The 20,948-nt window shown below is 38.8% G+C and overlaps 1 protein-coding gene across 2 annotated transcripts in view; it reads right to left on the bottom strand.

Annotated features, from left to right (window-relative positions):
* LOC126235841 (DNA polymerase alpha catalytic subunit) overlaps positions 1–20,948 on the bottom strand; it is a 330,143-nt gene that overhangs the window by 186,166 nt on the left and 123,029 nt on the right. For both annotated transcript variants that reach the window (XM_049944704.1, XM_049944705.1), the window contains 3 exons: positions 15,113–15,232; positions 10,795–10,978; positions 3,440–3,567 (listed from right to left, as the gene is read on the bottom strand). In XM_049944704.1, coding sequence (XP_049800661.1) covers positions 3,440–3,567; positions 10,795–10,978; positions 15,113–15,232 — 432 coding nt within the window. The remainder of the gene's footprint in view (positions 1–3,439; positions 3,568–10,794; positions 10,979–15,112; positions 15,233–20,948) is intronic.

Here is a 20,948-nt window from a genome sequence, read left to right as displayed (position 1 = left end):
ATGTATCAGGGGTCCCATATCACTCCAACTGCACATGCCCCACACTATTACAGAGCCTCCACCAGCTTGAACAGTCCCCTGCTGACAAATACAATTTGAAATGAGACTTGTCCGACCAGGCAATATGTATCCAGTCATCAGCATCCAATGTCTGTGTTGATGGGCGCAGGCGAGGCATTAAGCTTTGTGTTGTGGAGTCATTAAAGGTACACAAGTGGGCCTTCGGCTCCGAAAGCCCATATCGACCACATTTCGTTGAATGGTTCGCATGCCGACACTTGTTGATGGTCTGGCACTGAAATCCACAGGAATTTGTGGAAGGGTATAGTGGAAGGGTTATACTTCTGTCACATTGAACAATTCTCTTCAGTTGTTGCTGGTTTCCTGGTTCCATTCTTGCAGGATCTTTCTCCACTCACAGTGATGTCAGAGATTTGATGTCTTACCGGATTCCGGATATTCAGGTACACTTGTGAAATTGTCGTATGGGAAAATCCTAACTTCACTGCTACCTCAGAGATGCCGTGTCCCATCGCTAGTGCGCCGACTATAACACCATGTTCAAATTCCCTTAAATGTTGATAACCTGCCATTGTAGCAGCAGTAACCGATCTAACAACTGCGACAGACACTTGCTGTCTTATATAGGTGCTACAGACACAGCACCGCATTTACATATCTCTGTATTTGAACACACATGCCTATACCAGTTTCTTTGGCACTTCAGTGTCTATTGATGATAGTGTTTGGTAGATTTGAATGTGCAAGTGACAGAACACAACAATGGACATCAGTAAGTCTGTGTGATTGGTGATCATTTACAACTCTTAGTTGGATTATTTACATGTATTCAGAAAAGATATTACAGTAGTGTCAAATTCTGCCATTCTGGGTATATCAAATGAAATGCCCAAGAAAATATAGATATTTTTTAGATCCTCATACCCCGTCATAAAGAGGGAAAAAATTGGGAAAAGTCATATGATTTCATCAACAAAGTAAAAATCATTATAGTGTTAAGGGATATCCAACACAAGAGAAGAGTTTGGTATCACTTCTCTGTTAGATGATAAGTAGTCACTTACGGAAACTGCAGATCATACATAAATGGAAATATACTGGCCTAGTGTCTTAAGACTTAACATGCAGTTGACAAACATATGCATTCTGTGTCTTTGCAGAATTGCTCTGAGCTATGATCCAAGGATTGGATCTATCAGAGGGGAGATATGTAGCACCGCCACTATTTTTCAGCACTACGTAACGAAATAGCAGTGCTGCCACAGCCGTTGCAAAAGGGCCCTGATTGTCATTGAGCACAGAACTGACCAAAACGCTTACATGTCAGATGCAGCAATACCACCAGCCTGTTTCCACTTTGCAGACCAGGGGCCAGCACCCACAGTGCCAAAAACACTGCAAAAAGGCAAAGGAACAACAGGCCAATTGCTAAACCTTCTAGCCACCGCCATGTTTTGGTGTGTGTCGTTGGAAGCGGTGCCCTGGCACAAGTTGGCACCGAACCTGTACAAATAGCCCAGCAAAAGCAGCACAGTATGGTAGCACAACCAACAAGGGGAGGACTACACCAGATGATCAAGTGACATTGTTCTACCTGCAGCCACTACGAGACTCGGGCTCCACCACCGACAAGCCTATTGCTGGTTCTCCCAGCTTGCAGGCAACCTCTGGGCTTACTTCAGCTGCAGCCAGCTTCCCACCCTGGAGAGCAACCATTTGTGATCAGCGCAGTGCAGCCATTTCACCGCCTGCACTTGTGCAGCAAACTGTTGATGTATGCCTCTACTAGCCAAGGTGGACACCACCACTGGTAGCTGTCTTCCTCTACAAGAATCATGACAGTCTTCCGCATCTGGGGTGCCCTGCCCTGAGTTGCACAGGCGAACGGACATCACCTATCAGAATAGTCCATTGGTGTACTGCCATGGGTGTCAAATGTGCAGAATATTTTGGTGATCAGACATGTCGTCATCGTCAGGTGCACTGACAAACTCAACTCCTGAGGGTGTGTGGTCAACTGATATCTCCTGCCCCAAAAGGTAGTCCCTAGGTGGTCTGTGCCCACGGCCACACGTCGGGAGTCATGGATATGCTATCGGTGATGACTGTGACAGCACTTATGAAAGTTTTCTGTCCACCATGGTCGCCAGATCATTTTGTTTGCTGAGAGTCTTCTTTATTGAAATCAGTGCTGCTTCCCAAGCATTGCTAAGATTACAGCTGCAATCTTGGCTAATGAGATCATCCCTGATGCGAATTTCTAGAGGAGTCAGAAATTCACGCCAGGGATGATCTCATCGACCGTGATCACAGCTAAGGTCTTAGCAAGTCTTGGGAACCAGCACTGAATTTAATTAAGAAGACTCTCAGAAAACAACATGATCTGGTGACCACAGTAGACATAGAACAGCAGCTCATGGAGGCAGGGGATGTGAGTCAGCTACGTGCCCTCAAGAACTCAGTTCATCAGCGCACCTGATGATGGCAACATGTCTGACTGCCAAAATATTGTGCCCTTTGGACACTGTGAGATGGCAGTACATCCGTGGACTGTTCAATCAACAAATACACCATAAGAAACTGAAGAATCATGCCACATATCAGCATTCCGACGCAGCTGCCAGCAGGCCACTGAGTATCCGCTGCAGCAGCACGACATGCTCACTGCTGTCATCACACACCAAAGGGGCATTGGCACAATGGAACAATGCCATGAGTGCTGCAGTTTGTTTTCTAATAAAATGAGTGTCTGTTGATCATCAACACTACCATTGTAGAGGCCATCTACCCCAGGCTCTACAATATGGAGGGATGGATGTCACAGGTTAATTTTACGCTTCTCGATTTCTTTTTCATTTTGTGTATTTAATTCAGTTGTTTGATTTCACTTGAATGTGACTAAGTTACAATTTATTTAGAAATTCACATCTTTGTTTTCAGAAAATAAAGTAATGCAATTACTTACCCAAAGATTTATTGGTGGAGCATACAGACATGTAATAGGCTCTACAGCTTTTCTAGTCTAAGCAAGTGCACAAAAGTAAATATTAATTCAACCACAGAAGCTGATTTTGTCCACAATATTACCTTCTGTAACGACATACTATCAAATTTATAGAATACACCAAATTGAGGAGACTTTTGGTGAAGTTTTCACATCAATCAACACAGCTTTCAAACAGAGGATGAAGTTAAGAAGTCTTTACGTAAATATGACTAGCCTGCATTTCACATTGGAAAAGTCACAGCCAAAAATACATGGAAACTGGAACAGAGTTTCAGAAATAGAAGATCTAGGGAATTTCTGAGCAAATGATTATACGAACATGATTTCTTAACTAAATCCACATTACAAATAAGAGTATTAACTCTATAACAATGAACTCCTATAGTTTTTGTTTAACTGTGAAATACTTACATGTGCAACCTTTTTCCTGCCATACTCTTTATCCGGAACAATGTAATCCTTCTCTGAGAAGGCATGGAGTAGGAGAAATTCATTCCGTTCAGATCGACCACCAAGCAAAGTTCGAGACATGACATTTCCTACAACAAGCGAATACCAAAGTATTTACACAAGCACATGACAAAAGTGTTAAAATCACGTTTTGTGTAGAATGTAACAATAAAACTACAGTATCTGTAATAAACAGTTATAAAAAAGGTAGTGGTGGGTAGGGAGCAACAGCGCATGTGGTTCACTGCAGAAACTTTGTACTGAAAAGACAACAAAATTTCAAGTAGGTCAGTATTCTCTAACTGATGAAAATAGCGTCACTCTTAATGCATTAAATTGAAATCATTGTCAATTCTACATTATCTCTCACATTTTCTCAGTGGCGGATGTGATGAGGATGAGGATTATCATCATCATTATTTGTGTTGTGTGGGGAACAAGTCTGAAGGGCAATATTCAATTTGTCAAATACAGGAATAGTCACATGAAGCAAAGGGCAAAAGGCCTTGTCCAAGTCTGAGTAAAGGAACATAAATAATTTTTCATCACTTGCTGCAGCAGAAGTCTTACTTTTTAGGATAGGTTCGACACATTTGGAAGAATATATTTTTCTTTTAGGTGCATGAGTAGTAGCAGAATCAAGAATTCTGTTCTTCCGATACTCTTTGGACCCACTTTGTTGAACTCTAGGTATTCTGAAAGACGTCAAGCTTGTGGAAACGTTTTGGGTCTTTAATATTACTTCCTCCTTGAAAAAACAAAGATGCAGATCACAGTGGTCCAAAAGTCTATACAAAGATAACCACCTAGTATGCACATACTTCAGATTTTTCTTTGCCTCTTTATTGTGCAAGTTCTGAAATTTCTGAAGGTGTTTTTTCCTCTTGATACTCTTCTCTAAGAAATAAAATATATCACCAAGGATCTCATCCACTTCACAAGTAATCTTCCAGCATCTTTTCCAGCTGCTAGATTAATCAGGTGGGAAATGCAACCTATGATGGCAATACCTGGTTTAACTTCCTTCAGAAATGCTGAAACCCCATTTTTGTGTCCTATCGTAACAGGAGCATTGTCAGAACAGAAAACCGAAGTTTTCAATTGGTATGTTATGAGAAATCAGCTGTGGTAAGATCATGTAACCTATCTTTTGCCCTGTTGAGCCCCATCTAATGTTGGTATGGATAGCATAGCGCTCACTGTTTGTTCCCGCGGGATATCACAGGATGTAATAACAGGATACAACTTGGCATTTGTATAATTGCTCCCAGCCACTGCCAAACAAAATGGTCTGTTCCGAAGGCAATTAACAACTTCAGATGACGCATTTTTGGTCATTTTATTTACAACACATATAATTTTCATGCAACCACACCTATATTTCTTTACAACTTCTTATGTGGGAAATATCATCTGAAATAAAGCACCAGCATGATCACCCGCTCTTGAGGGCCACTGTGTTCCACCAAAAAGGAAGTAAAACCAGACATTCAGTCCTAATTACATCACTGTCAATGTTTCCAGGCTTGGCAAAAGAGGTGTTGACTTTCTTGTTATCTTCCTTTGATTAACATAATTTACTTGTTAACCGCACTTCACATGACTACTTAAATTGTTTCTTCGACCATGTGCAATATTAATATCAAAAGAAACATGTCAAAGCAAACAAAGTCTTAAACCATTAACCCTCTCATGACCCATGGGACATGTGTGTCCCACTTCGCTTTTTCGTGCTTCACAACCAAGAGGACAACAGAAACCCACATCTGTGGTGTGCCTTCGCTACTACCTGAAACCATTATAGACTTCTTCCCGCCAAACAGCTGCATTCTGCTGGTAGTTGTTTGATGCAGTAAACTTGTTTGATCGCTTCTGTGACAGTTTTTGCATATTTTTCAACTTTTCTTTTGTAAATAAGCAAGGTAAGCATAATAACTGTAATTATTGTGTTTCTTACCACTTATTTGTAAATATTACATGGAATTTCAGTGTAAAATGTATTTCAGTGACTTGGTAAATAGGTTTTAGTCAGTGGGACATATTTGTCCCACATATTATTTATAATTTCGTTATACATTCAACATTTTGGCTTTATTTCTTTCTCTGTGCAATGCTACATCACCTGGCACAGTAAAGTATTCATACAATAATAATACAAATAACAACAACAACAATAATAATAATAATGATAACACAACACAACACAATTAACACAACTAATTGAAATATCCATACCCAATACAACAAATATACAAAAGAAAACAGGAGAAAAAATTGAAAAATACATCCAACTGGCTGAGGAAGTCAAGGACATGTGGCATCAGGATAAAGTTGACATTATACCAATTATACTATCAACTACAGGAGTCATACCACACAATATCCACCAGTACATCAATGCAATACAGCTACATCCAAACTTATATATACAACTACAGAAATCCGTAATTATTGATACATGTTCAATTACCCGAAAGTTCCTAAATGCAATATAACACATACCATACAGTTAAAAGGAAGTCACGCTTGATCAAGGTCCGCGTCACTTTCCATTTTTGACCAGACATAACGTCTGAGAAAAGAAAGAAATAATAATAATAATAATTTGTTGTACAATACTGTGTGCTAGCCTAAATGCAGACCTTACTTCCGTTTTCTTTTTAGAAATGTCACGTCTGAAAGATGAAGAACTTCTTGATTATTACTTTTCGCTTCCTGATAATGAAGAATTTTCAGACGAAGCAAGTGATGATGAAGCTGCAGATGAACTCACCCATCTTGATGCATCCAATAGTACATCTATTGATACTACACCGCATACGACATTGGCTGAGCCACCTAGCTATGGTCGTCACAAAATGGTGACAGTGCTAGACTGGAGGTGGCAGAAAATGATGGTATTGCGTGTGCAGTAAAAGAAAATGTCGCCAAAGTTACCAATGACACTGCAAATGAAGTTATTGTGTGTGCAGAACAAGAGAATGGGGCCAAACATGCCAATGAAACTGAAACAGAGTGGACTGACACCGTAACTTATTTTGAAAACTTATCAGCATCTCTTGATGGAAGTGCAGATATGAAGTTTGATTTTGGACAAAATGATAAAGAAATAGATTATTTTTTTTACAATTTTTACTGATGATTGTTTGAGGAAGATCAAAGATGAAACTAACCTCTATGCAACTCAAATATGTGACAACATTACTATAGGTAAAAGGGTAAGACAGGCCAGCTGCAATTGTCAAGACACTGATGTTGAAGAAATAAAATATTTTATTGCCATTCACATTCTAATGGGAATACATAGGCTGCCTGAGCCAAGTCACTATCGGTCCACCGACCACTTTTAGGTGTAAGTGCAATTTCTCAACTAATGAGTAAAACTAGGTTTGAAAAACTGACTGAAAAGATTCATTGCAATGACAATGCTACAGCAGTACCAAGAGATGAAGCTTGTTATGATGGACTACACAAATTACGCCCAATAAGTGACGCTATCAATAACAATTTGAAAAAAGTACACACTCCATAAGTATCATGGCTTTTGACGAAAGTATGGTTCCATTCAAAGGGCGCTTTTCTATAAAGCAGTAGCTTCTAATGAAGTACGTAAAACGAGGTTACAAAATTTGGTGTCTCACCGATTCAAAAACAAGTTTCATCACCCAGTTCGAGGTGTATACCGGAAAGAAGCACACCCAAGACTATTGTTCAGTTTGGGAAAAAATGTTGTGCTCCATCTTACTGAATCACACCTGCAGTCTCACCGACTAATTGTGTTCGATAACTTTTTCATATCATACAACCTGATGAAGTCACCAAATGAAAAGAGGACTTTTTGGGGTTGGAACAGTGAGGACAAACAGGAAGGGACTTCCAGGTATGGTGAAGAAACAAGACAAATTGCAAAAGGGACAGTTTAAGTTCAAAACAAAGGGATGTGTCTCAGCAATAAAATGGCAAGACAACAAGACTGTGACAATACTACGCACTTATCATAGCCCAAAAGTTGTAACCTTCGTCAATAGGAAAAACAGAGATGGTACTTCATCAGAGGTATTCTGTCCTAAAGCAGTTGCCGAGTATAATACAATTAAGGGAGGTGTGGATCGCTTTGATCAGATGAGTGGGAGATATGCAATTGGAAGACTATCTCTAAAGTGGTGGCATCGTCTTTTCTTTTTCGTAATTGACCTGGCAATTGTTAACAGTTTCATAATGTGGAACTGTAAGCACGGAGGATGTCATAACCAGTTATCCTTTCACCGTTCGCTTATCAGACACTAACAGCGGGTCATGAAATCAAAAGAAGAGGAAGACCAAATTTTCTAAGAAGAAACAAGTCAGGTGTCAAGCTGTAAAACATTTCCCAGTAAAAGACACAAGGAAACACTGCAGGTTCTGCAGCACAAAGCAGAAGGAAGTACGAACCAACATGATGTGCATACACTGCAAAGATCCTCTATGTGCACATCCCTGCTTCGAAAAATTTCATAGAAAATAAATGTTCCTGATATCGGCATTGGTAAAATTAACATCAAACATCATTTGTAATATAACCCTTGTATTTGCTCTCTCTCTCTCTCTCACACACACACACACACACACACACACACACACACACACACACACGTGAAATGAATGTAATTAGTCCATATGTGGTCAAAGAATATGGATTAAATCACAATAAGCAAATGGAGCAGAACAAAGAATTTGCAGCCTTTAAATTCCTTTCCAATGAAGACACAAACATCACACAGTTATAAGTACCAATCGTTACAAACAACGAGTTGTCAACTATCGTAGACTTGCCTTTGACCCAAGCAAATAATCAATTGTATGGAAGTGGGGTGACATCGAATGTTAACTTTTCATATTTTTGTTTGTGAAGTTGCAAAATGACACTTTCCAGCTGTAAAACCGTAAAATGCTGCAATTTCCATACCTTTTAAGTGTAAACCATTTAAGCTGGCAGTTTGTATTACCTAAATTTTATGCTCTTCAGCAAATGTCGCCCAGTCCTCGCTCCACAGGCAGACTGACTCCCAAAGCAGTTGACGTATACAGCTGGGCACAGGCAGTCTGTGCCAGATTCATGGGTTGCCTTCCCACATTTCCTACAAGTTGCTTCGCGTCTCCAGCTCAGTACTGTGTGGCTGAATCACTGGCACTTGCACCATCACATAGGATTAGGTAGCCATGTCCACAACAGTACGTCATATGACTACATCCTTGGTGAGAAAGATGTGCATCTCAACAACCGTATCATAATCACCCTTTTTTTTTTTTTCATTCATTAGGAGTTCCACCTGCTTTGATCTGTTGGTTTCAATGAACAAGGAACCACTTGGTGATGTTTTAATAGATTTTAAGGTACCACTTAATGTTTCTCAACATTTATGGATATAGAAAGGGGCACTTTCTTAAATGTCCCCGTCTTCCTGTTGATCATTAGAAAAAGATACTGATTTATGACTTCTTGAGCCCTGTTACTACAGACAACCAGAGCATCAGAAGGACTAACCTTCCACAGTCTCTTGGTAGGATGACTGCGAGTACTCCCAATGGTGCACCCATTGTGTTGGTAAGGTTTTTAAGTTGTGGATTCATCATGGTATTCCCACGAGCATCTATGGATATGAAGATCCACCCAGACAGAGCCCAGCTCGCCAGGGTACGCCTTACTAAACAGAGGTGAGGCACATCCCCCAGGGTTTGCCCAAGAATGAATGTTCCTCCTCAACAGCAATGCGGCTCATCAGTGTGCAGCATACCTTGAGACTGAGGTTCATTTTTACATATATTAAAGACAATTATACCATCATCGCGATCTGGGAGGTGAAGTCAAGATCCCCAATCGCTGTGACGCATACTGTTCCACTGCCGCACTGCATGGCGGTCGCTGAAGTACGCACACAGCTCACGATTACGGAGGACTGGCTGGGTTTGCCAGTCCCCAGGTAATGCAACTCTGGTTTGCTAAACCCATACCCAGCAAATGAACACTGAGCTCCCTGAAGTGCTCACCATTTAGCACAGCCAGGGGAGCACAAGTGGCTTATCGAATTCCATGAATACGGCACCCATTAATCCATGGATTTCTCAGTGCGACTGATTATTGTTGTACTTATGGGTGTTCAGGCGAGTTTTTGTTTCCATTTTTGCACAACATTTAGAGAACTGACCAAATAATCTTTTTTCTTCAGGTTCTACCAGTTATGCTGTTACGTGTGCTCACAGCATTTGTAAACTGTAACGTGGGAGGAACACAAAAAATGAAAAGAGGTAAGATAATCATTCACTATTTAGTTGAGGATTTAGCGGTATACTGCTGCACAAAGAAGATTTAGCATTTGTAACTATATGTCTGTCTACTGCTCATTGGCCCCAATCTATGGAGATTTGTTAGCTTTAGAGTTTTACCTTTAATGTTTTATATTCTCGCATAGAATCCAGAACTGACAACCACTTATGACGCCAGGGCTGTCAACAAGAACTAACACTTCACACGAAAGAAAGTTCTAGCAAATTCCAATGTTCCGTGAATAACAAAGTCTCAAAAACCTCCTTAAACCATAAATTTCATATGATAAATAACTGCATGAGGTGGGAATCAAACTATGACCTGTTTGACAGCCAGTGACTGCAACTGCTGCACCACCGCAGACGACAAATAGCACACGGCAAAATATTTTAATTTTGTATTATCACAGCACTAACTGTTGTGGCAAGAAACAACAATAATTTTTTTTGAACACTTACACTATTTTGTCAATATCAAGGACCCATTTGTCTAGTGAGCGATCAACCTTTGCCTTCCCAAAATTCCTATCATGGATCATCATCATCAGTTGTAGCAAGTGTTCTAAACATTGATATGAACCAGTTCAAGGTTGTTTCAAATAAAGATTTTTAAGGTTACACGAAAGTTCCTTCAGTAGTGTAAGTCTCTTCAACAAAATGTACTTTGGACAGACAGAATCAAATGTTTTTGGTAATTAAACTGCTGACTTATGATATTAGGGAACTAGTTTCACTGTAAATAATTTCAAATAAAACGAAACTGTGTATGACATATGACATAAATAAAGGAACAAAAGTTTGAATTAGCGTTTCCAATGTTTAACAGCATCCCTTTTTAATGATTATTTTCACAACTAATATTTGTGGCTGAATATTTGTAAGATGTAAGACAGCCACATACAACTTTTCTTAAAAAGCTAAACATTTGAAGTACAATTTATTTCACGGATTATTCTGACTAAAACTCCAGTTCCAGAGTCCACAAAATATAATAATTTTTTCACAGTACTTACCAGCAATATTGGTTATTTGAAGTGCCAAGGGCAAAACATTTAGGTCACACATGAGCCTTAGGATGAAAGCAGCATCCTGCATTGTGAGAGATATAAGGCGTACCAGTGACTCCGATGAATTATACTGATTACGCACTTCATTAGCAGTCAAGTCCCAACGTTTACTTTCATCAACATTTAGAACCTGTATTTCAATCGTGTTATTGGTAACACATCATAAAATGCAAAAAATAAAATATAGTGTAACAACTGCTTTAATTGTAAATTACAATTCTTCCAAAACTCCTAACCATAGGCAAAATATGGTGTGTTACTTATAAATCAAGCCAAATATTACAAATACAATTACAACTGTTTTTCACATGCACATAAAATAGCACATAGGCAATAACTAAATTCATAAAAATATGTAAATTGTGATCATGCATACCAAGTTGCCTGTAAATGTCAATATTTCCTGTCAATAAATTTCACAAAGACATGTACACTCTGCTACCTGTCTATGGAATTGGTGCACACACTAAAATTGATCTCCAATGACGAAGGCCAGCTACTTGGGAACCAAATAACAAAGTAAATAGCACAAATCTGGTAAGGAAAGTTATGACAGAATGTAAATAATTTAGGGTAAAGGAGAACACCCGCTGAGTACTTGACATGTTGGGTCACTGACAGGCACACAAAAAGAATGTAAACTTTGCTGGGTTTCACCCAAATCCAAATCCTTTGATGAGCTACCGTGTGCACGCCCGCCCCCCCCCCCCCCCAGTAAGTTTTCATTCTGTTTTGTGTGCCTGTCAATGACTCCATTCTTTTTACTGTTTTATCCTTTGGTTTTAGAATGGAATGCCTGCTACTGAATGCCTGCTACCAAGTAACTGTTTCCTCATGTTACTCCGATAGCAAGTCCAAGACATTTCTTGATGATAAGCAACATCATTTTGACTAATTTTATTTCACTTTTCAGGTTTCAATCATGAGAATCAGACTGACAGTTTATATGGTGCTTTCTAAAGTTATCATGGCCTGAGATGTGGTTCACATTCATAATCATCCTCTTTGCCATCTACACTCGTAACAAATATTATTTACTAAATTATCAGAGACTGCTAATTCCCTCCTCTCTTCTAATTGTACAAAGGTTTTCTTCAAATCTCTCACTATTTCTCACACTGGTCACATCAAATTATGTTCATGTCAAACACATTAAGGGGACATTGTACATGAAATTTGACATTTTCTGTTTTCTACTCCATAATGTACTTTGGACTTTCCTGAACATTTTGGCATATAATACATTAAAATCAGACAATTGTGAGACCTTCAACTAATATTTTGGATGTTGAAGTGTGACTGTCGAATTTTGCAGCCACGCCTATACTGCCACAGTTGAGCAGTCATATCTTGGCAAACTTGGGAACTACACAGTCTAGAAGGCTGTGAATTGCTTTGTTTTGTGTCTACTGCTACGTCTCAACAGTTGGCATTATGAATAAACAAATCAGCCCTTTGTTTACGATATAGTTTTCGTTGAAAGTAGTGTGATTATCAGCTATTTTTGTAGTAAGCTAACTTCTATTGCCTTTTATACATAAATAAAATGACTAAGCGTTCTGGTTCTGGAGAAGTTAAGGGTAAGATCTGGACAGAACACAGCTAAAGGACTGCAGGAACTGGATGAGCTTCGTGTACGTGAAGCAGAGTTAGCTGCTCAGCAAATGACAAAAGACGCAAGAAAGAAAAGGAGGAGGCAAGCACTGGGCTGTTGTGACACTGAAGAAGAAAAAGACTATGGGCCAGGGCAATTCTAGTGCATAAAAGTTGCAGAAATATAAGTCTGTATAAGAATTTGTAATAAAAAAAAATTGAAACCTCAATATCTCTGAACTACATTTTTTGCAATAAATGACCCGTTTTCTAAAAAAGTACTGATGGTAGAGATATGAAATTTTCACAGCATGACAAGTGTGAGATTCAACACATATGGAACTAGAATAATTAAAATATCCGGAGTTGTTTAGTTTTTATGTACATTTATTTACAAAATTCTGTCAAAAAATTGAGTGTTTGAATAAAAAATAAAAGATAACATGCCCCACAATGCAATATTAGTAATAATTCCAGCTCAGTGTCTCCAGAAAGGCACATTCAATAATTATGGAAAATTGTAAATTGGTTTCTTAAAAAGTTTCCAAGATAATGGGTCACAAAATTCGATAATTTAACATTGGCGGCATAGGACATACATGTCCCCTTAAGAAGCCATATCATCAACTGACAGGTGCCACTCATTTCAAGTTAAGCATTCTCTCTTATACAACCTTGAACCACACAGGAATCGGATTTATTATAACAGATTCTCTCAGTAAAAGTATAAGAATTTTGCTATGTTTTATCCTGCGAGTGCCACCAAAATAAGGCTTCGTACAAGCAAACCCTTTGGTCACTGTGATTAAATGCAAGCAGAACCAACCCCTATCAAATCAGTTTAAAAAACTGCTGTTCTTCCAACACAATAGCATCTCCTCCCCCCCACCCCCACCCCCACCCCCACCTCACCATGATGGATTACGCCTGCCAGTGGCAGGGTGGCTCAGAACCCCAGTGATCCAAATGAAAGACAGAGAAGAATTGCTTACTGCCTTGAAAGAGGTGAGAGAAAGTGAGCTAGCCTGTAATGTGGGATGCCCAATGGCAATGAAGGCAGAGATGGAGAGCATCAATATGGCAGAGCTGGCAAAAGAGATCCTGCAAAATCCATTTCGCTTCTGTAAGAAGAGACAAAGTGGTTGATGTCTGTTCATCAGATGTATAGCTGAAAATTTTCTCTGATCACATAAAGCAATAAACATGATAATGTATTTTGCAAAAGTTTCTAGCCCATGGAGCAATCACCCTCCCATTTTCTGGAAATGAGAAGTACGCATTCAGATTCTGAGGACTTACAACATTGTCCAAAGGACGAATAAGGGGATTCTGAAATCAGCCTAAAGCCTCAACGACATAACATAAAATGTGAAAACAAACACCACTCACAGCTTTGGCCTTAATCCAGTTCTGACTGACAGGCTGCTGCCTACAAAGCAGTAAAAGGAGCGATCTATGATCATGGGCCTTGACACTAAACCCTCCAGCTGTTATTGCTGGTAGATGAATCATGATGATGCCATTGGTTGTTTATTCAAGCAGCTCCTCATTTGCCTCACAAGGTCTGAAGGGCTGAATGAGTCTCAGTCTCAGTCTCCCACACAGTTTTAATCCAGCAAAAAGTTTCATATCAGTGCACACATGGTTGCGGCATAAAAAATTCATTCTGGGAACATCCCCCCCAACTGTGGCTAAGCCCTGTCTTTACAATATTCTTTCTTGCAGGAGTGCTAGCCCCGCAAATTCTGCAGAGAACTTCTGTGAAGTCTGGAAGGTGGGAGGTGAGGTACTGGCAGAAGTAAAGCTGTGAGGATGTGTCAAGAGTCATGCTTGGGAAGCTCAGTTGGTAGAGCACTTGCCTTTGAAAGACATATACATATAATTGTGTTTCACTGTTCCTAATACAGGCTTCTAGAGGTTGTAAAGGGAACATAACAGATGAAGTTATGATAAGGAACCTATGCCCATAGCATGGACACTGTTTTGAGTAACTTGTCAATTTCTCTTCTACATGATAAAGGATGTCCTATCCTCCAAGTCAACAGTATGGCATGTCTGTGGAGCACAGCAGCCAACCCTTCCACTTGTGAACATATGAGAGTCTCGCAGCTGTTGTTGTTGTCAAATGAAAATGGTATGTGATGTCATAACTACAACAGAGATAGATGATGGCACTCTCTTCTCAATTTAACTATTTACCATGATGCAGGAGATTTGAAAGTGATCTAATCTTCAAACTTATTTTATATACAAACGGTGCATTTCAAGACATAGGTTCCTTATGAAAACTACATCCAATAAGTCCTCTCTACAACCCCTAGAAGTCTGTAACAGGAATAGTGAAACATCCTGTCTTCACTCTTACAGTGCCCTTACTGCATTTATATGAACTTAAAGTTAAGGATTTTTGTGTAAGTGGATAAGTTTCCAGTTAACAGTGTTATAGTTGTGACAGACTTTGGCACTGACTACACTAAGTTATTTCTCATGTGTGCAATAGCACATAGATTGATGGAAACACCAATGCTGCCATACCTCCATTTTATACTCTAAGTAGTTATGATTATAAAACACAAAAATGTTCACGGGTCAGCAAAGTTATGTAACAATGATACACATGAATCCAATTGGTAAAATAAACCTGAAGAAATATTCAAATGCAAAAACTTACCTGCTTGCACAGTGTTCCAAGATCATAGCTACGAGCTCTAATCAGTTCCTTTGCTGACAGTTTTACATCACATATAAGTCGGCCACTCGTTACTTGCCGCTCAAGCCCTACTTGTTTGCCCTGTACGTGAGTTAAATCATATTAATAGTCAGCATTAACACTTGGCAAGAAATAAGGTAATTTAACATCAGAGAATGGAACAAAACAGACAACCCAGTTCAAAAAACACAATTATGCTAAACTGCTTGTGTTGTGCCAGGCACGATGACGTATAGCAAGTTTTACTAACAGGAATGTTAACCTTTGGATTACCAGCTTTGCCCAGTAAAGGACATGGACATAGACCACTTGTACCCTTTTGAAGTTACAGGAACGGAGACTCAAACCATAAGCTAATTATGTCATTAAAGAAGATGAAAATATATAAATCCTGGGCACTTAAAGATTGGAAAGAAAATTCCATGCCCTCAGACAGTTTTTAAATCTGTTAACTGGCTCTCAAACAGAGAGCATGTTGTCTTTAATACACAAAACTGTCTTAATCATGGCAACAACTTTGACAAGCATACAATGCCAAATAGAAAAGCCTTACATGCTATTATAACTTCAAGCTGAACAAATATATTTCACGGACGACGCAATACATGAAAGTCTTAGATCAAGTAAACAGAGTAAGATGTGTGTCACTTTAACAGTCAAATCATAACTGAGTCCGAGTCTAGCGGGCGCTGGCTGGCTGGCCGCTTAGGTGGCGCTGCTGCTGCATGGCTGACAGACAGTGCTGCATGTAGAAGACGCGCGTAACTGCGCGGCGGCACTTTGAAAGATCGGCGAGTGACAACACATGCATTAATACCATCCATAGATAACTTTGTTAAGGATGGAGTATATTTTCCTTTACAACACAAAAAGTTCTAGAACCAACAAGTCAGAATTATCGTCAATAGTTTCTGTTTCCAAAGGATTCGTTTATCCATTGCTTTAGTTTCTCCAAAATGTGTGAGTTTAGCTTCTCTAACTTTGGAAGGAACATCGCTGAAATTCTCCGCACTGCCATTGGGGTTCTCTAGAGAACTGTGTACCTGTACACAGTTGAGCGTGTATGAACATGTTTACGACGTATAGTGTGTAACGTCTCATGTGCCATACCACCCAAAAAAAGAAATGTTTCATGGATAGCTGACCATCTTGGAACATTTACATATGACGGAATTGTTTTATACTGTCAAGTTTGCAAGAAAAACATTTCATGCAAAAAATGTTTCAAATAGACCAGTATGTCCAGACAAGTCTTCATATCACAGGAATGCAGAAGAAAGGACCACAACTTCTGACAACAGCAAGTTGCAGTAGCAGGAATTTGCCCAAAGGTAACCAAAAAAGTCAGTTTACCATGGATCTATGTCAAGCATTCATTGCAAGCAATATTCCTCTCTACACACTTCACAGTCCCTATCATCAAAGGCTTCCTGTGCAAATATTGTTTAAATCAAAATATACCAGACAAATCAACATTGTGTAAAAATTACAAACCGACAATTTACGTAAATGTTCTGGAAGAAATATGCAATGAACTCAAGGACAGCATTATCTGGATTTCAGTTGACGAAACTACACTCGTGGCCGCTACATTACAAATTTAATTGTTGGTGCTTTAAAAGAAGAGCCTTCTTCTTCCTATTTGATGGCCTGCAAAGAACATAAAAAAGTAAATCATTCTATGATCGCCAGATTTGTGAATGAGGGTATTAGAAAAATATTTCCAGAATGTTCTGCAGATGAAAGGATGTTTGCGTTTATTTCAGATGCTGCATCCTATATGATCAAAGCAGGCAAAGCTCTCAGAGTATTTTATCCCAATTTGATTTGTGTGACATGCTTTGCTCATGGAGTACATCACCCTGCTGAAGAAGCACGTTCCACGTTTGTGAATCATTTGACCACATGCACATGATTTCATCCACAAAAAAAGTGTTTCTAAAGGCTCTCGCTAGCATCAAGACCTACATAAAAAAACTACCAAATGTGCCTTTACCTCCCGAGTCAGTAGTAACTCACTGGGGTACATGGGTCGAAGTTGTGTTGTTTTACAATGAACATTTGAAGGTCATTAGAAGGGTAGCAAAAGACTTTGATAGTGCAGAGGCTTTGGCAATTTGCCAGTGCAATGAAGCTTTTAATGATTCCAGTATTAAAAAAGACAATGCTGTGACTAGCACTCATTTTTTCCATATACCTGCGAGTATTATAAAGCTTGCAACTCGAGGTTTGGTGTTGAATGAACCTATAGAGTTAAAGAATAAAATTATTCTAGTGAACTCCTCATTGCCAGACGTATTCCCAAGAAAACTTAAAGAAAAGTTTGAAAACATTTTAAACAATAACTCAGGCTTTGAACCTATGTGCCAAATTGATGGGAAAAGTGAACTTATCCCAGAAACAATAAGTGCGAACACAGCAACCAAGTTCAAATACTTCCCAGTTACCTCAGTTGATGTAGAATGGTTCTTTTCTGCTTATAAAAATGTTCTGAGTGGCTGAAGACACAATCTTACTAGCGAACATTTGGAACAGTACTTGGTCGTTTATGTTTACATTAGTAGAAACATGTAAAATAAATTTTAAAGATGCTTTGGACCAATAGTATTAATTAGAAGTTAATGCTGTTCAAAAAAAATTCATGGTTGTATGTAGTTTTTTAAATAAAATATTATGAAGTTTTTGAGTATGCACCTCTACATGTGATATATCTCGAAGTTGATCCCGTTCATATCGATTTTTTCGCTGCAACTCACTTGCATGACATCTGCTTGTTACCGACAACAATTGCAAAGAAGGTGCAAAACATGGCATGCATCCCTATTTCGCAAATTTTTAAAAGATAATCCCAGAAAGGCCCCCTTCCTAACCTCTACTGGAAAGTATTCAGAAAATGATATCAGCGTTCTAAATGTGGCTGGCGCTCTTTCCTGTAATTGATATGCACAGGTTCGACCTTGAGATATACGCACGCAGTAACTACCATATTTTTTTATAATTTGATCTTGCATATTTCGACACTTTTCATGCATTTTTTCATGCATATTTTAAGGTTTTTATGACGCATATAATCCAGTCTCTAGTAATTATCTTACTAACAGATTTATTAATGATCATGGAACAAGAACTAGATTTACTTCTGTATACCAAGAAAAATTAAACAGAAGACTGAAACAGTATTTTCTACCCGGGAATCATAAATCTGTAATAAATTGCCCAAGGAATGAAACATATAACTAAAATCAACATGTTTACTTCTTAAATACTACATGCTATACACCAAAATATTATTTAAATGATGCAAAGTAGGGGATTGATTAAAAAAGGTTGGGATTGGTAAAAATTACAAAATAAAAATCTCTATCATTTCAGAATACACTTGTAGTATGTATGCCATGTGCATGGACAACTGTATGTTTAAGAACTGTGATGTCAGATGCTGGACTTCTCTCACCTTCCTAAGCTCAACATCTTGATTATGGAAGGATTTTGTCATACAAAGATATGGTCCAGATCTCAGCCACAAGGATGAGTATGTAATGTGTGCATTTACTGCTGATGGGAAGTGAATAGATAGAGTAACATTAGTTGTGTAATTAATTAAACCTGTAAATAATTAGAAAGGTCTATGTTTGTTAACGTTTAATTGTGTTTTAATTGTTGTATTAAACTAAAATGTTTCATACACACATATTTATTTTATGCCAAAATTCTTCTATGGGCTCTATGCTCATATTTTGATGTATTTATTGAATTTACATGTTCTGCCTCCTTTGACAGTCAGAATGCCAAGTCTATAGAATAACCAACAGTAATTTCACAAATATCTCATAATATTTGAAAACATTGACTTTTCTAATAAAAATATGACTGTTGGAAATTTGTCTAACCGACTTACAGAGAGTATAATTGCTTGCACAGTGTGCACCATTGTTCCCAAAATATTTTAGTTTTTGATGTTCCCTTCACAAAGGCCTCAGGAAATACTACAGGGTGATTATAATTAAATCTTCACTGTCTGAGAGGACTACAGAATACCTCTTTTTAGGATCAGTGTTGATACCCAACGTAAGTACATCCATACTGTTGGAAGTTGACTACTTTCCACCACTGCACTGAACTATGGTTGCTGAAGAATAGCCCAGCAAATGAAGGCTTATCTCCATGCTGTTTATAAATACAAAAGGGTGGGAGGGGGTGGAGGGGGTGGGGGGAACACATGTGGCTTTATTGAAAACCCCATGGGTGCAGCAATCATTACTGCCTCTACCTCTGCAGGCCAGCTATCAATAAGCAATATGACTGACTAAGCACTTGTGACTGACTAAGCACTAGTGACTGACTAAGCACATGTGACTGACTAAGCACATGTGACTGACTAAGCACATGTGACTGACTAAGCACATGTGACTGACTAAGCACATGTGACTGACTAAGCACATGTGACTGACTAAGCACATGTGACTGACTAAGCACATGTGACTGACTAAGCACATGTGACTGAGCTAGTACTTTCAGCCTTTCATTACCTTTAAAAAGTGTTGGCACTATATCAGTTTTAGTGGTGTTTGGAGACAAAACACATATTATGAGTTTTTTGTGATATTTCAATGAACAAGGTTCCAGAAGGGAATTTAGTTTATGCAAAAGATACTCAGACCTGGACAAGACTAATACAAAAACAATAATTGTATTTCAAGTGAAATCGCCTTGAATGGGTGCAAAATGTCTTTCTGTTTTTTGTGCTGTCTCCCCTAGACAGTAATTCTCATCATGTACAGGGTGGTTATAATTAAACTTTCACTAACCAAGAGTGGTCCCATGAAAAACAAATGATCACAGGACACAAACTTGGTGCAAACATTTTTAAGGACATACAAAAGAGAAATAATGAATAACCCATTGAAAGAAACACATTTTAATTTCCACATGAGAGGATAATATTTGCAAATTGTGTATCACGTTTATGTTCTAGTTTAGGAATGCTGCTCAATGAGAAGACAATCTGCATCCATGACAGCCTGGAACCGCAGTAAAGATGCCATTTCACAACTGTTTGTAGCACTTTTCAAAAAGTGGACTATGTAATGTTCAGCTGTCACCACACAGTTCACGCACTGCTTAAAAATTGCGCATTGCATCTAGCATTCTCAGCCATGGCAACAGCAACTTCTTCAAAAATTTGTGGCACCACTGTTTGTCCACCTCTCCCAGGAGCAATTTCCAAGACATCAGTTAATTCAAACTTCTAAATCATATTCTTCAATGATGTGGAAAGAGGACCTCTCCGTGTTCCTTCAATGTGACAATGCTTGTGAAGAGCAGCAGCACTAGTGCTGTTGTTTTGATAAAACATCATTACAAGTGCAGCCATACTCATGTTGTCCAGGCCCACGTTGATGTTCTGCAACTGTAATGCATGCTGAGGCTTGTGTTTCAATCCTCCGTCACTATACCAGTACTGGCACTTAACGGCAAGTCGAACCACACAGATCCTGCAGTGCACAGTCTGATCATCATTCATATAAAGTTGAATACCCGTACGGTAAATAGTTTTCTGTCTACACTGGCTCAAATAGCAAAAGTTTAACTATAACAACCCTATACTACACACAGATATGGACCACTCAGCACCAAATGGTGAACAAATTTACACTGAAATACGAAGACCTAATGTGGGAACACTTTTTTTGCAAGATACCGTAGGACCCCTAATCCATCTAAAGTTAACTTTTAATTATCCAAAACTGCCTGCCCCCTCCCATTTTACTAAAGGCAATGACTATAATTACATATC

The sequence above is a fragment of the Schistocerca nitens genome, chromosome 2 (genome assembly GCF_023898315.1).
Source record: "Schistocerca nitens isolate TAMUIC-IGC-003100 chromosome 2, iqSchNite1.1, whole genome shotgun sequence".
Lineage (NCBI taxonomy): Eukaryota > Metazoa > Arthropoda > Insecta > Orthoptera > Acrididae > Schistocerca > Schistocerca nitens.
Note: the sequence above shows the minus strand (reverse complement) of the source record. Positions and strands in the feature narration are given on the sequence as shown.